Here is a 15,886-nt window from a genome sequence, read left to right on the forward strand (position 1 = left end):
AACACAATCTATGTTAACATTTTATATAAGTAGTATATATATAAGTATATATACTGTACTACATAATTATTAAATGTTTCTCAATTATGGGAGAAAGAAACTCATGTTGTTGTCAAATTGTTAGTGTCAGTCCTTGAATAACTTCCCACATTGTAACAGACGATGATAACAAATGGCCACTACTATACAGATTGAGCACAGTTCAAAGTCTACTAAAAGTAAATAGTCTTTTATTATCCTAAAACATCTCGTCTGTTTTCGTCTGTGTGTTGAAACGCTGCCGCTGCACCAAGGCCACTCACTCCTGAGTCCTGTAACCCTGGGTCACATTTCATGCTCGTCATTTGGCTGTTATTGAGTCTAACCACGCTTTGCCCTCTTCCATCCCTCGACCTCATCCCGGTGCATGATGGGATTGATTGGCTCCTTGATGTCGGGATCATGTCCCGTTACCAAATAGTGTTTTGAAGGCCCGTTGCATAACGGCAGATGCCAGCACGCCGTGTGCAGCGCTGATGAATCAAAGTCGGCTGTGTTTGCTGTGGCAGTGTTTGAAGCCAGGCTAAAGGAAGTTAGCAGCTCTGCTGAGGAATCTTATCTCTGACACGGATGTTGTGTAATACCAGAGAAAGATGCAGATTTGACAGGGAACTCTTCACTGAAGCCATATTTTACAGAAAACCTACCTTCTATGTAAAAGAGACTTGTGCCACAGGGCAATAGATGTAAAAGTACCATTTTATAATAGACCTGTTTTCATTACAGCTTTGAATGTTGTCACAAATTGATTTGTTGATTAATAAATAATTTAGTAATATTTAATAGTAACATTTAATGAATCTGTTATACACCATAAATATGAATATGTTTTGGGATTCCATTTAGCAAAGTAAGTCTGGTTTCAAGCTAAAATATCAACTCCAGCTGATGTCAGCTTCTCCAATAAGATATGTGCAAGCCGTCTTTAGTCTCGGTCGTCAACTGAAAATCTTAGGGTTCGGAAAGATGTTTCATCATTTCATTGAAAAAATAATTTTCTGATTATTTGATGAAGGAAACTAGAAAGGCACTAAGAGAGATCCTATCATGCCATGTTTAAAAAGTGAAGAAAATAATCACTGGATCCGCCTGTTTATCCTGTTTATCCTTCCTTGGGTCAGGCTCCACCCCTTCACAGCATTTCATGGAAATCTGGTTTTGTGTAATTCTGCTGCCTGAGAAACAGACAAACGCAGATCAACTCCTTGGTGGAGGAAACAATTAGCTGCAAAGTGATTTAACTGTAAGTAATAAAAGATAATAATCTATTATTGACAAAAGACAAAAACAAAAGCCAGGGGATTTTTCACAAGCTAAAAACAAGAGTACTTCAGATTATTTGTTCACAACTGATATTTTACACATTATTTAATAATTAATAACCATCAATAATTAAAACAAATAACATTGTAGTGCACAAAAGTTCGGTTTTCATTATAATCAAACTTATAATATTGTGATTTACACATTTCTGTTGCCTTTTTCTTTTTTTTTTTACAAAACTTAATACAGCTTTACTCAACCAGAGCTAAATAGTGAAATTCCAATCCAAACTGAGGCAGATTTAAAAGTGTCCCATATCTGATGAGACGTATTTAAAAGGTCTGCTCCATGGCTGTCTTATAATGAAGATATATGACTGGGAAAAATGACACTGAGCCGAGGCCTTTTGAAATGTAAGATGCAGGACGTTCGCCTGGGAGCTGCTGGCATGAATTTGTCCAGAAAGACAGCTGCTGGCAGCAGGTGTGGCAGCTGCAGCTGTGGTCAAGTATCAGAAAGCTCCAGACATTAAGCTCAGGGTTTAACTTCGTCTCACAACCGGGGAGACGCTCACTTTTTCACATGAATTTCAACCAGGCCTAAAAAAAATCCTTGTTCAACACCCAAGAAGAGGACCTTAAGTTTCTTAAGTTATCATGTTGTGCAACTTTTCCAGAATAACCAGAACGCATCCATCAGTTTCTGACAGTTTTATGTCTCTCTTGGATTTCTGCAGGGTTCTCCCATCAAGGTCCAAATGCCCGGCCCAGTGTGAGGCAGCGGGTTCGCAGGAGGGGAAGCAGTGAGGACAGCGTCTCCGGTCCACAGGCGTAATGAGCGGGGGAGCGGAGCAAGCTGACATCCTAACCGTGCTCTCCCTGGTCAAGGAACGATGGAAAGTGGTGAGTGACATGTCATTTAACAACAAGGGACGCAGTGTGTGTGTTGAGTCCCGTCGCCGGCCGTCCCTTCGCTCACGCTACGACCCACAAAACAACGACACTTTGTTCCTCAAACAATGCTCGGCCCTGCCAGCGAGTGCCTCTCTCTTCTTCTGAATGTATCTCACCTGTGGCTCGGACAGTTTGGGGTCGTGTCCCTCCGTCCAGGTATAGTGCCGCTGCAGTGTGGGAGATCCAGAAATAGCTCCTCTATCTATTCGTGGCAGTGCAGTGTGCTATAGGCAGCCGTGGCCGTGCTCCCCTGAGGGCCCATGTCGCTCACTGCTGTGCCCGCCTGGGCACCATGTGAGGCTGTTATTCCTTACTGGCAGCCTGGCACCACTTCCTGTCTTCTACGGAGCAGAGTTACATAAGAATGCTGCAGCTAATCCCACGACTTCAGCTCCGAGTGCGACACAGGACTTTACAGAGAGTGAGTGTGCAGGGAGGACAGTGAAGGACAAGTAAGAGCTTAGGGGGAAATTAAAGCTCTGGTAGTGGGCAGTGTGAGCGATGAGTGTTGGAGGAAATTTGAAAGAGCAAACTAGAGAGAGAGCTCGGTAAAAAACAACAGCGCTAAGTTCATTGTCCACATAAATTCCTTCTGGTAATTAAAAAAGTATGTTTCATAAATACTGACCTTGTTATTCTACATCAGATACAAAAACACGTCTGTTGAAAGTGTAAAATATTCAAAACTGCTAGATTTTCCCATATGCAGGAACCTGTTAAACCTGCTCATTGTTTGCTGACTGTTTGGGAACGAGCTCTGTCCAACCCAGTTTTGAGCATTAGACCCTTGTGATGAATATAAACCGAACACTCTGAAAGAGAGATGACGCCATGTTTTTATGGTTTTTAACCATGGGCTGTAAATAAAGATGGACAATGCGTCTCCACCTTCTTTCCACTGTACAAAAATGAAGCCAAAATATCCTGGTTCTACATCCACTTGACCTTATCAGCTGTCAATCGTGATGTTTCACCCTGTTTATAGCATCAAATAACGAATTAAAATCCAAACTTGGCGGAGAAATGAGCAGTTGAGGATACGTGGGTGTGATAAGAGCGAACCTGAAATGAGTTAGTTTGGTCCATGTCCAATCTGCTAACGTGGAGGTCGCTGAGTTTATGACCTAAACTGCAGGCGACCACCAGGGGACGATCAATGTGTTTTGGCTTCACTTTTGGTGACCTACATGTTATGATTTTACCATCTACGGTTCTAAGGAACATGTTAAACATTAAACTTAAGAAAATCTTGTCGTCATTGTCATCTCCTTCACGCCCACATCGCAAAGTCTCAGCGATTCTACTGCACGTGGCTGCTGCTATCAAACTAAAACTCACTTAAACAATCTTGTAAAGAAAATACGTTTCTTATTATGAAATGTTATGTTTTTTATCGCTGAAAAACTTGCTCCATTGCTGAAGAGTCCACGCCAACTCCATAGAGGCTGATTTGTTGCTGATCTTGCCCCCCCCCCTTCCCAGAGGCGGGTGCAAGCGTCCATGCACACATGCAGTCTGGGTAATTATGAAGTTCTTACATTGCATCGTCTTGTTCCAGGTGAAGAAGATCGGGGGTGGAGGGTTCGGCGAGATCTACGAGGCGCTGGACCTGCTGACGCGGGTCAGCGTGGCGCTGAAGGTGGAGTCGGCCCAGCAGCCCAAACAGGTGCTCAAGATGGAGGTGGCCGTGCTGAAGAAGCTGCAGGGTGAGTCCAAATGGATTCAGCGGATTACATTTCTGGAATTGATTGATCCTCCGTGGCCACGTTGACCTATCGAGTCGCTCCAGAAGACGATACTCTGTGTATCACCGGCGTTCTCGGCAGGAAGAAACAAGTGAAACGTTCCTGTCGATAATTTCTCCCGGGTTGAAATGAACTGAAAATCCGAGGAGAAGCCGAGGAGTCTGGGATATGTTGTGATTGTAGAGTTTGCAGGGAGGGATGTAGAGTTTGACGGCAGCGTGGAATGATCTCTCCTTCAGATATAGATCATCTGACTCATCTGAAAACACAGCTTGGCCCAGAGTTCAGCCGTCTGTGTGAGTCTGCTCTCTGTCATTCAGCAGATGAATCATTGTTCTCGTGTCTTTTGTTCTCATGGTGGTTTTAATGTAAACGTTTCAGGTGACAGTCGCAGAGGCGACAGGGTTCGTGCAACAGGAAGTGTATATGACTGGGGGGGGTTGTTGTATAGTTTTACTCTTTTCTCTCTTTCTGTCTTTTCCCTCCCCTCGTCCTTCCTGCCTTTTTAACCACCTTGACTTTTTATCTTACTCCTCTCTGAGGGTAAAATCAATGGGCCGGGATCATGTTTGCTGTCTAATGGCTGCAGCCTGGGGCCTCATGGTCCTGCATGTAACTTGAGATGGGCTGAACTCCAGCCTCCACAAACACAGCTGACCCCCCCCCCCCCCCCCCCCCCCAGCTGTACAGAGTAAACATCGACCCGTGGCCTCATAAGAGCACTAATGGATCCTATCCAGCTAATAATAGCCTGTTGTGTTTTCAATTTTGACCTTTTTTAAGTCGGATTATTCTTGATTCATTGTGTAAGGATAGGGGGGAAATATTCTTAAAAGCTGTGTTTTTACCAGGGAGGCTTTGTTTGTGTGACCGTTTGCATTCAGTACGTGCTGAAGGGCTTCGGGGTGTGGCTGCAGTCAAGCTGCCAGTGCAGCAATGTCCTTTGAGACCAGAGAATACACACACTCAGCTCTCGCTCCCTCACACACACACAAACACACACTCACACACACACTCACACACAAGGCATTCATGCACATATGTAGACACAGTGTTGTGCGCTATTGCATGTAAATCAGCAGGGTTGCTATACAGGGACTATAGAGTTTTAGTGCTCGGAGAGGGAAGGGCAGGGAAATATGAAAACACATCGCCATGATTCACGGCATCTTACGCTCAAATGCTGCAGCTGACGTCAAGTGGCTCAGAAGTGACCTCATCTTCCCTCGTGAAAATATCTAGAAATGCTCTTTTCCTCTTTTATTTCCCAGGTAAAGACCACGTGTGTCGCTTCGTGGGATGTGGCCGCAACGACCGCTTCAACTACGTGGTGATGGAGCTTCAGGTTGGTCTGGATGCAGGAGACGTGATGGCTCAATGTGACACATCAAGCTTGAGCTGAAATAATGAGCGCACTACAGTTTTAATGGCCAAATGAGTCACTGAAATCATTCATCAAGCAAAAATGACAAACATTTACTTCTCAAAGGAGGATTTTGATACTTTTCACTCTTTTATATGATAGGAAATTAAGTATCTTTGGGTTTTACACTGTTGGCCTTTAAAAATAATCAAGCAATTTACCCATTTAACAAAAGAATCTCTCCATTTGTAAGAATCAGGTTGAGCAAAAGATGAAGCTTATAGCAGCTTAACTCTGAGAGCAGAGATTCAGGCTGAACTAGTATTTCACCTGCTGTGAACTACAGAGGCGTCAAATTAGTTTCAGTCATTGCATCCAGCACCTGAGGCAGGGATACAACAAGTCATCCTCACAAGTTCACAAATGTATTCTCTGCACTTGATGAGAGATGGTCAGGTTGTAGTTTATACAGCCAAACCCACAGGAACGTTATGTTAATGTTCACTTCACTGTTTAAATGCAAAGGATCCCTGCAGCTGTATTTGTATTTTTCTCTCCCTGTCCTCTCAGCACACATTTGACTGTCACCTCTTTATTTAGTTTTTGTCTGGTGGCTAAGCAATCAGGTGTGTTATAGACGGGACTATGGCTCAGACCTTTGGATTAACCGATCTTGTACTTGGTCTCCCAGGGTCGTAATCTGGCCGACCTGAGGAGGAGTATGACCCGCGGCACGTTCAGCATCAGCACCACCCTGCGTCTGGGTCGTCAGATCCTGGAATCCATAGAGAGCATCCACTCGGTCGGCTTCCTGCATCGTGACATCAAACCGGTGGGTCGCGTGACCGGGGGCTGCAGCAGAAGATTGTCTATGCCTGGTTTTTATTTCTATATATTCCTGGCACAGGGGAATATTTTTTATAGTTCTATTGCTAGAGTTCTTGCTGATTTAGTATTTTTCTTTTTTGACTGTTGCACTTACAGTAATTCGGCTCGATACGAGTTTTGGCCAAATGCCCAGAAATATTCTGTCTTCTGAGCTGCTGCATTAAATTCTATTCCACCATAGGAAGACATTTATTCCTCTGAATTTGCATTATGTAAATACACATTATGTTTTATTGGGATTGCATATCACACCTAACCAATTTTCTTTTTCTTTCTTTTGAACCTTTGCCTCCTTATCCCCCCCATTTAGTCCAATTTCGCCATGGGTCGCTTCCCCAGCACCTGTCGAACCTGCTACATGCTGGACTTTGGTTTGGCTCGCCAGTTCACCAACTCATGCCAGGAGGTCCGACCAGTGAGTGCCCTCTTGAGTTAATGAGTTTAAAGCTGCTCATATCAGCATCATTCATATGAACAATGGATCAAATCACTGTGTGACATGAAGGACGTCACTTTTAGAGAATTATCTCCCAACTCTTAAAGATCTGTTCTGTAGCCTAAAAAATCTATTAATACATGTTTAACATAATCTAACACTGTTTAAAACGTGGATCAAGGGTTAAGTTTAAGAATCAGACTGAAGAAAGCTACAAATACAGGCATATTTATGACTAGAATTCTGCAGATCTGGTTTGGAGTTCAGAGAACATGTCGGATAGTGTCTATGTTAGCATTTGATGACTGTATCTGTCTTTATCTGTCAGCCTCGTCCGGTGGCAGGGTTCAGGGGAACAGTCCGTTATGCATCTGTCAACGCACACAAGAATAAGGTCAGTATCTTGTGAGCTGTGACGCTGTCCCAAAAGTGTTATAGTTTATTAGTTAAACCCTGACCAGTGACCCAATGTTGTTGATATATGTCAACTCAAACATGACGCAATTCTGCAGGAGATGGGTCGTCATGACGACCTTTGGTCCCTCTTCTACATGCTGGTGGAGTTTCTGGTCGGTCAGTTGCCGTGGAGGAAGATCAAGGACAAAGTAAGGACAAGTGATAATTGTTGTCCTCCCTTGGAACTGAACAGCCGTGTCCAGGTTGCCGTGAGTGATGGGATGTGACGTGTTTGTTCATTCCTAGGAACATGTGGGGAAGCTGAAGGAGACCTATGATCACCGTCTGATGCTCAAACATCTGCCGGCAGAGTTTGGTGTGTTTTTGGAACACATCTCCAGCCTGGACTACTTCACCAAGCCGGACTACCAGGTACACAGGGGATTTACTTGGGTTTAATAAAGAGTGCTGGTTTTAGCAAGTGATAACATATGGGCCATATTCTTTCTGAGAAAAAGCAAAGTTGTGCAGTACAAGGCCAAGAAGGATCTGTTAAAGTTGATACACCAGAGAGAGGATGATGTTCTGTGAAATTCTCCTGAATAAACATTTTTAATTGTGTATGTTACAGCTGCTGATGTCAGTGTTTGACAACAGCATGAAAACCTACAATGTGGTGGAGAACGACCCCTACGACTGGGAGCGGACCGGCACCGATGGCACCTTGACGATCAGTGCCAGCGCCACAACACCACAACATCACACCCGGCTCACTCCGGCACATATGGGGTGTGTTTGCTTGAACTTATCAAGTTGACTCAGATAGATTTAGGATTTTTGCAGCCTCAATATGAAATAATGTGTGAACTCTATGTTGTCCCAGGATGGCGAATGCCTCCCTGATACCTGGCGACCTGCTGAGGGAAAACACAGATGAGGTTTTGCAGGATGAGCAGCTCAGTGACGTGGAGAACAACCCCGCCCCTGAACGCATGCCTGGCTCTCCCCTTCACCCGCACCGCAACCAGGAGGCTGACGTGTGGGAGGAGCTGGACCGCAACCGTAACCGCATCAGGACGGCAGTCTGGAAGGTAGCTCCCATGTGAACACACAAACCTGGGCTTTATAGTAGTTCAGCACTGCAGGTGAAAATAACTTATTCCTTTGGTAAATACATTTAAAAAACCGACTGGTTCCCACAGGCGGCGACGGAGGAGGAACACAGCAACAACCAGGGCAACCAGGGCCACCAGAGCCCCTACGCCGGGCCAAGTCTGGGTTCTCCAGTCAAACACTCTGAGGCGATGGCTTCAGACCGAGAAGGCCCTCTGCTGAGGAAGCTCCGCAACATCCACAGCTTTGAGCTGGAGAGGAGAATCGGCCTAGAGTCAAAGCCCAGTCCAGAGCGCTTCCTCGAGGCCTGGTAGGTTCATCAAGTAACCGCGAAAATCTATAATAAAATCTTTATTTCCCTTGTAGTGGCCTGATTGTTTGCATCTGTCTTGTCTGTTCAGCTCGGCTCAGCAGCAGACCGGCACCCCCAACCAGGAGAAGGAGGCAAATGGAGCTGCAATCATCCCAGTAACTCAGGGTCAAACCGTACCTGGCGGGGAGCGTCCTGATAGGGTCTGGCACTATGACGAGGAGTTCCTGTCTGGCTGTGGTTCTCCTAAGCCTGCATCCCCTGGATCTCTGGAGCAGGGTGAGGGGGCGGCCATTAGCGGGGGCTTTGTGGCCCTCAACTTGAGCTCCGGAAGGCAGGACATTGACTCAAGGGAGTGGGTAATGGTGGAGCGGCCCAGTGGCTCCCCAGGACCCAAGGTTACCAACAGCCCTTCAGAGGAGGATGAGGAGCCAGAGGTGCTCCAGCCAGGGCAACGGACTCCGGGGTGGGGTAAGGGCAGCCCAGGCCCGAGCTCTGGAAAAGCTAAACAGGAGAGCACGGCTTCCTCCAAAGGAAGTGCAAAAGTGGACAAGTTGGAGCTTAGCGTGGGGCCTGCCGGGACTCTGCCTCCCGTCACTCCAACCAGCCCAGCTGAAGCTCTGGCTGAGGGAGTCATCACGCAGGTAAGCGCTTTCTTTTGAAGGCCACCTCACAACATGGCATACATGAGACTGACTGTACTCAGCGTTTTACCGAGTTAAAAAGCTGCACAGAGTCAGAGTTCTAGCTCTAGAACTGTAATGCTAAAATCATGTAAGCTCCACCAGCTGCATCTTGCTGTAGTTTGAAGCTAAATGTTACGGCTTTATGTTTGCCCGCTTCTTCACATGTGTATCTGTTAGTAGAAGATATTTGTGACACAACTGCGGAGCTTTGATCACATCACAGCATGGGGGAAGGGGAGAGCTTATGGTTTTCGAAATGCACTTTGATTTGCTTTAGATATCATGCATAATTTGTATCTTATTTGCAGACATTTGCAATATGTTGATTTGTTCTTATTTATTTTACAAAGCAAATGATTTCTTTCCAGAAAATACTTTGATTTGCTTAGTTTTTTTTTTTTTTTTTTTTTTTTGCTCCTTTGCTTTTCATAACCTTCCACCAGCCCATTGTGCCCAAAACCCTGCTCACTCTGCAAGTTCAGCACAAACCGCTTTTACTCAAATTGCAGAGTTTCTTTTTTCACTACAAGAGGAATAACTGTCCCCTAACTCTCATACGACCAGAACTTGAACCTCCAAGTTGAAAAGTTAAACCATCTTTCCCAGGAACCACCTTCCTCGTCTCCTTCCTCTTACTTAAACCTGAAATCCTCCTCACAGTTAATCTTTATAATCCTACCATCGCTTAATCTGTGAAAGACACGGCTCTGTGTCGTGCTCGCTTCCAGTCCGCCTGCTCATCCTGCCTCACAGAACTCCCGCCATACCTCCTCCATCTTCTCACTCCCTCACCGATCTCACACCCCCTCCTCTCTCCACCTCCCACTTCTCTCGTCCTCCTCTCTTAGTTCCCCACCTCTCCTCCGTCCCTGCCTGAGGAAGTCGCGCTGCGGACATCCAGCCCCATCCCACTGCGCTCTCCCAGCCCTCACACTCTCCTGACCACCCTGTCGGACCCGCTGCACCTGCGCCATCCGCCGGGCATAAGGCGCAGCCAGTCTGCCGACCAGCAGCAGGACCGCGTCTCCTCGTCCTCCTCCTGCCATGCCTCCCTTCCACTACCACCAAACCCCGCCCCAGGCACCCGCTCGCCCAGTCGTAGGAAACTGCCCGCCATCCCAGCGGGGGCTGCCAACGCCAAGTTTCCCTCTGTCATACGCATCACACGAGCCCAACTTCAGCAGGTGATGAGCTCATCACAATAAAAACAGACATCCATTCAGCCTCCTCTCCGTCAGTAGCAACACACGGGCTGTCAACACTTTTGTTTGTTCATTTTCTTTTTTCTTTACGTTGCTTGTTTTGGCTTCTTTGTTCCGTTGGCTTGCTTACTGTGTCGTTGTCAGGCAGCTCTCTCCAGAGACCATGAGGGGCTTTGTGCAGGCCAGGCAGAGCATGGGTCAGATGTGTCCTTGTGTCTGGACATGTGTTCTTGTGATCTGAATAGGGTTGTGTGTTTGTCTGATTGTGGCATGTGTGTTTGGAATGTCGAGTCATGACTACCGGTTGCATGATCTCTTTTGTTTCAGATCGTCTTTGTCCTCGCTATTTTTCTCTTCCTCTCTCTCTCCCTGTATTTGTTCCTCACCCTCTCTTCGCTGAAGCCCCCTGCGAAGTTGCGTGAACGTTTCCTGTCCTACTTGCCGGTTTAGTACTCACAGCTTGACTGACACTGCCATAGCACTTGTGTGTTTTGGTCTGATAATGGTAGCTATGGTACTGCATGCTGTTGCCAAACTAATCACCATTTATTACCCCATATTATACACTTCTTCTCTTTTCACACACCTGCATCAGGCTCTTGCTACAGCACTACAGCACAACTCGACATGTTGTAGTCTATCAGCAACAGGCCTTTGACAATTCGTATAATATTCCCAACTTTGGTCTGGTTAATTATTGAATAACACGTGTGTGTCTTTCTCTTCTGTCCCATGTCTTCACCTCCCCCCTCTTCAGTTGACAGCTCAGCGTCCCTCTGGGCTGTCCTCCCAGTCAGGATCGGACAGCGCTCCACAGTGCCTCCTCCTGGAGAGGCGTGGGGAATCTGAGGCTCAGCAGGTCCAGGAGCACACAGTGGACATCACCTCCCCACAGGACCATGTGCCCACCCATCCAGGGACACCCACAGACCCTCTGGCTGAAATGATGATCAATGGAGACAGCAACACCAAAGCTCCAAGCCCTGTGCCAAGTCGTGTGTCTTCCCCGCGTTCTCCCCGCTCACCTCCTCCACGCTCGCCCTCCTCCCCGCACTCCCCTCACTCCCCACATTCTCCTCGCTCTCCTCGAAGTCCTGTTTTTTTGAATGGCCCCTTCTCCCCCCATGGCTCTGGCCAAAAGGATTTAAGTAATGGCGCATACCCCAAGCTGAGAGACTATGAGAATGATTCCGGCCTCGCTCCTTGTGCCACAGAGTCTCAGCTGAGAGGGGAGGAGGGTGGAGAGGTGATCCAGGCCAAAGAGCAGACTAGCAGCCCAGTGTCCTCCTCCCTGGCTGCCCCCCGCAAGGACCCCAGCCGCAGGCATAGTCGCATCCCGGTCCTGGAGCCCTGTAGCCTGCTAGAGCTCCCACCTCCAGGGTCGGCCAAGGAGAAACTCTTAAAGAAGAAAGCCAGTCACCAGGGCCCGGTCCCCTCTCCCACCGCCTCACCCTCCCTCTCTGATAGGCGCAGTGCCATGGTCGCCTCCCTTGCAAGAGACCCGCTGTCCTCCACCTCTGACCGCTCGCAGGACGAGGACTCTCTCATGGGCTCCCGCTCCGACCGCCAGGGAGACGATGCCCAGTCCCTCTCCTCCTCTTCTAGCCCTCTGTCCCGCAAGAGCAGGATCCCTCGTCCAGTTCATCCGGCCTCTTCTGCTGAGCAGCTGGCTGCCCAATTCCTGCCGCGCCCACCGCCTGGAAAGCCACCTAGTCGCTCCACAGTGGAGGGCAGGTAATTTGTTTATCTGAATCCCAAAATTAATACAACCATTATGATGCTGTTTATTATTGTGATCGATAGAAGAATTTGTAATTTCTGTATGTTGATTGGAATTAAAAGCAAACAATGGTCCTTTCTATATAAATATAAATATAATGTATCCCTATGTTTCCTATTTTGATGTGAAATATATGACATGACTGTTACTCACACCTTTCCCTGCTTTTTGTTCCCACTTAGGCTCAGGCGTTACCGCATCCGAGCGAGCAGCACCAGTGACTCTGACCTCCTCACATGCCTCGCTCAGCTGATGCACGGCTCCCGCGGCTCCCCCGTTCACCACCGCTCCTCAGCCCAGCACGGGGGCTCCAGGATGGGCATCTGCAGCCTGACGAGCTCGCCGCACCACCACCGCAGCTCCAGCGCCTCGCCGCGCAGCTCCTCCTCCCTGCAGCGCTCCGTGAGCTCCTCGCCCTCCCGCCATGAGCCCCGTGGCGGCGGGGGAGGGGGCTGCCTCGGCCGCAGCCGCTCGCCCCCCAGCTTCTCAGGCTCACCACCCCCCCGCCGCTTCTACTCCCATCACCAGGAGACTTGCTGCAGCCGCCAGGCACGCACCAGCCCCTTATACCTGTCCAGGGGTAAAGGCTGCAGCCGAGAGGGCAAGTGCTCCAGCAAGCTGAGCAGATAGTTGCACTGACACAGCAGAGGATGGGAAGACTCAAAATTCTGATAGACATCAGACAGGAGAAGAACCTGAGTCTTCCTCTTTAATTAGATTTAAAAAAAATCTTCTTTCACAGTTTTTCCTGTCAGTCTGAACCTTACAGTTTCCCCTCCGCTTCCCAGTGTTCGCTCCTTCTATTTGCACCCAGCGTTTGTCATTCAATTACGTGCTTAGCTTTAAAGGGGAACTCCAGCGATTTAGTATTGAATTTCCGTAAAGTTGTGGGACATAGTCGACACAGGTTTCAGGAACAAGGGTCAAAATCTGTACATCAGAGGTCAAAATGTCCTCACACCAAAAGCTTCTTCTTACATTTACCTGACTCCTTAATATGAGTAAAATTAAATTGTTCCGGTGCCACTTTATGACAATTTATCAGACAAACTACTGTATGTGGACACGTCAGGGTCCTCGTTTTATATTTGTTAAAATGTGGTAGAGCAAAGTAGTGTAGCTGCAAAATGTAAAAGTTCTTTCTCAATGCAGGAAGTTCTATAATACATGAATCAAGAGTTAGTTGAGCCAGTAGACACATAAATAAATCAGCTTATTTAACTCCAAACATAATGCACAACAATATATAGTAACTTATTTATCCCCCAGTAATGATGCACTGAATATCAGTGCAGCACATCCCAGCTTTGTTAAATATTAACCCTGGGGTTTACTCCGTTGTCTCCTCTGACTTTTGGAGCAGGCAGGGTATAATATTTACTTTATGCTACGTGTGAATGCATAAAGCCAGAGTTTGTGTACAGCTGTATTTATTGAGATATTTATTTTCATGCTTAGCGATGCCTACGACTCCTGTACCCTCTTCTGTGCGATCATGGACGTGCGGGTTTGTGTCGCCCGGATTAGTTTTACACGCTCAATCGCCGGGATTACGCCGAAGTGATCCTTTATACAATCAATCATGTACCGTGTGTGAGGATACACACCTTTTTGTGCCTACTGTGTTGCTGTGAGGTGATCTGAGGGGATTAAAGGTTGTTCTAGTGGAACCTTTTTAGATGTGAAGGCATCATGTGTTAGCTGTAGTTGTAGTAGCAGTGGGGGGGGGGGTTAAAGAACACAAGGTACATCACATGAGTAATGTTCCGATAGATTTGTCCCAGCGTGTGCCTTGGCACTTTGGGCAACTTGAGGATTCACTCTGGTGTGTTTTGTGATTAGAAGAAAAAAAAAAAGCCAAATCAGACACGTGCCAGTTCCACCAGTATTCTCTAATGTAGAAGAGGTAGCAACACAACTGTTTGTAAATCCGACACAATTTGAACAACGGTTTACTTGAGTGCAGAGTAGTTGTTATTTATAAAGGAGATATTTCAAATTGCAAAAACCCACTTCAGCTGTCCTGTATGTACCAGGTCAGTGTTTGAGACGACACTTTGAACAAATGTGAATTTCAGACCTCAAACAACATTTTGTCAAATGTTACTGAAAACAGAGGCCATATGTGTGTATATATATGTATATAAATATATTTCTCACACCAATATGATGAAGAATGTTTTTTTTTGGTTTCTTTGGTTTCCCTCCTGCGCCGGAGAATGTCTTTTTATAAAACGACGTACAATATGTTTGTGCTCCGGGCGAAGGAGGCAGAGTAATGTTTGTGTTTTGATTTTAGTCCAGATTCCTCACTCAAACTCCTCTTCCCACTCCTCTGCTTGTAAGATACTGTAAAATAACTCCGGCTTCCTTCCAGCGCTACTCTTTGCATGTTCAACAGAGAAAAGACGGGAATATAAAAAAAAATCTGACTCTTTACACAGTAGAAAGCTGCATAACACCTCCCATAACAGGGCATTTATCTCGTGAAGATCTTAGCCCAGCAAGGACTTCAGTACGTGGTTGTCTTATATCTGTGTATCTCATTTTTCTCCATCTTCCTAATGTGTGACACTAGTGTTTCCGCGCTTCCTGCACTGACTCGGGATGATTGTGTTGCTGGATAATGACGAGACTGTATTTTTATCAGTGCAAATATAGGACATGATGCGCGAAATAAAAAAGGAGAACAGACTTTGTATTGTAGGAAAAAAACACAGAGTTGAAAGGTAAACAGCAGCCTCTTTAGGACACGGCCGCATGTATGAACAGACATTGCCAAATATTTTGATAGATTTTGCAGATGTGGTTCATCTTGATATATGATATAAGTGTATGGAGTGGGCACGTTGCTTGGTAGACGTGCTGTTTGGGTTCGACTCGTGCAGGAGCCTACGCCGGCCTCACAGAGCAGCTACGATGACTCATCCTGAAGGCAGACAGCGTTCAGTCAGTCAGCCGCCTTAATGTCTCCTTCTGCCCCCTCTGTGCATAGCGAGGGATGACTGAGCCTTGTCTGTGTTGGTGATCATTCCACTAGTATAGGGCCCGAGCCGTTTCCTGTCCCCTATCTCTTGTCTGTAAATGCCTGGTCACCTCTGAAGTCGGTGCAAAACCCTGTTTGTTTTCTCTGTGAGCTTGCATGGGCCGTTTATCAATTGACTGGCAGAAATGAAAACATTTCAGGTTGCAGTATTCAGTGTGTGTTTGTCCGGCGGTCACTGCCCAAACAGGGGCGTGCAGTTTCTACCTGTCGCCGGCAATCAATCTTCGAATCCTCCCTCGTCTTAATTTTCAGCCTCAAGCTTTTCAAAGTTCAGAACGCCGTTGTGCAAGACTTTTAATATATACCTGTATGATATTCAAATAATTATTTAAATGAAATCATTATTGTAAAACCATAACTTATACGCTAACGAGCTTCGGTGAAAGGGAGGAACAGACACTAAACAGTGCTGCTGATTTTCAAAAGATTTTCTTCTCATGTTTCTCTAATGTTATTTTTATTGCACATAAGTGGTGTGTAGCTGTAGTCCTGGTGTTTCCCTCCAGATGAGATTATTGTCGTCACTTTTTCAAGTGGCCTGATGTTGACGGTGTCATATTTATGTAGTAGCGTGCTGGTATTTGTGGTGACAGATACCCAATAGGCCGACGAGAGCAAACCCAGCTGGTTTTTAGTTTTATTTTAAAATGTGAGAAGGAAACTAAC

General features: G+C 46.5%; 1 protein-coding gene and 1 long non-coding RNA gene across 3 annotated transcripts; one reads left to right on the top strand and one right to left on the bottom strand.

The window, feature by feature from the left end:
- Window positions 1-1,592: 1,592 nt before the first annotated feature.
- LOC117755913 lies at window positions 1,593-2,680 on the bottom strand. Its single transcript, XR_004612699.1, has 2 exons — window positions 2,372-2,680; window positions 1,593-2,180 (listed from the first exon to the last, which is right to left on the bottom strand). It is a non-coding gene; the product is annotated as an uncharacterized LOC117755913 (long non-coding RNA).
- Window positions 2,066-14,597, top strand: ttbk2a (tau tubulin kinase 2a). 2 transcript variants are annotated; one of them, XM_034576086.1, is made up of 15 exons: window positions 2,066-2,204; window positions 3,814-3,961; window positions 5,272-5,345; window positions 6,055-6,195; window positions 6,562-6,666; window positions 7,016-7,081; window positions 7,200-7,292; window positions 7,390-7,515; window positions 7,715-7,872; window positions 7,967-8,174; window positions 8,286-8,506; window positions 8,598-9,150; window positions 10,041-10,376; window positions 11,152-12,128; window positions 12,357-14,597. In XM_034576086.1, exons 1-15 carry the CDS (start codon window positions 2,136-2,138, stop codon window positions 12,802-12,804), a joined length of 3,723 nt encoding a protein of 1,240 aa, XP_034431977.1. In that variant the 5' UTR covers window positions 2,066-2,135; the 3' UTR covers window positions 12,805-14,597. The 2 variants fall into 2 exon arrangements, with proteins under 2 accessions (XP_034431977.1, XP_034431978.1); XM_034576087.1 differs by lacking the exon at window positions 10,041-10,376.
- The last annotated feature ends 1,289 nt before the right edge of the window (window positions 14,598-15,886 follow it).

Source organism: Hippoglossus hippoglossus, chromosome 22 (genome assembly GCF_009819705.1).
Source record: "Hippoglossus hippoglossus isolate fHipHip1 chromosome 22, fHipHip1.pri, whole genome shotgun sequence".
Lineage (NCBI taxonomy): Eukaryota > Metazoa > Chordata > Actinopteri > Pleuronectiformes > Pleuronectidae > Hippoglossus > Hippoglossus hippoglossus.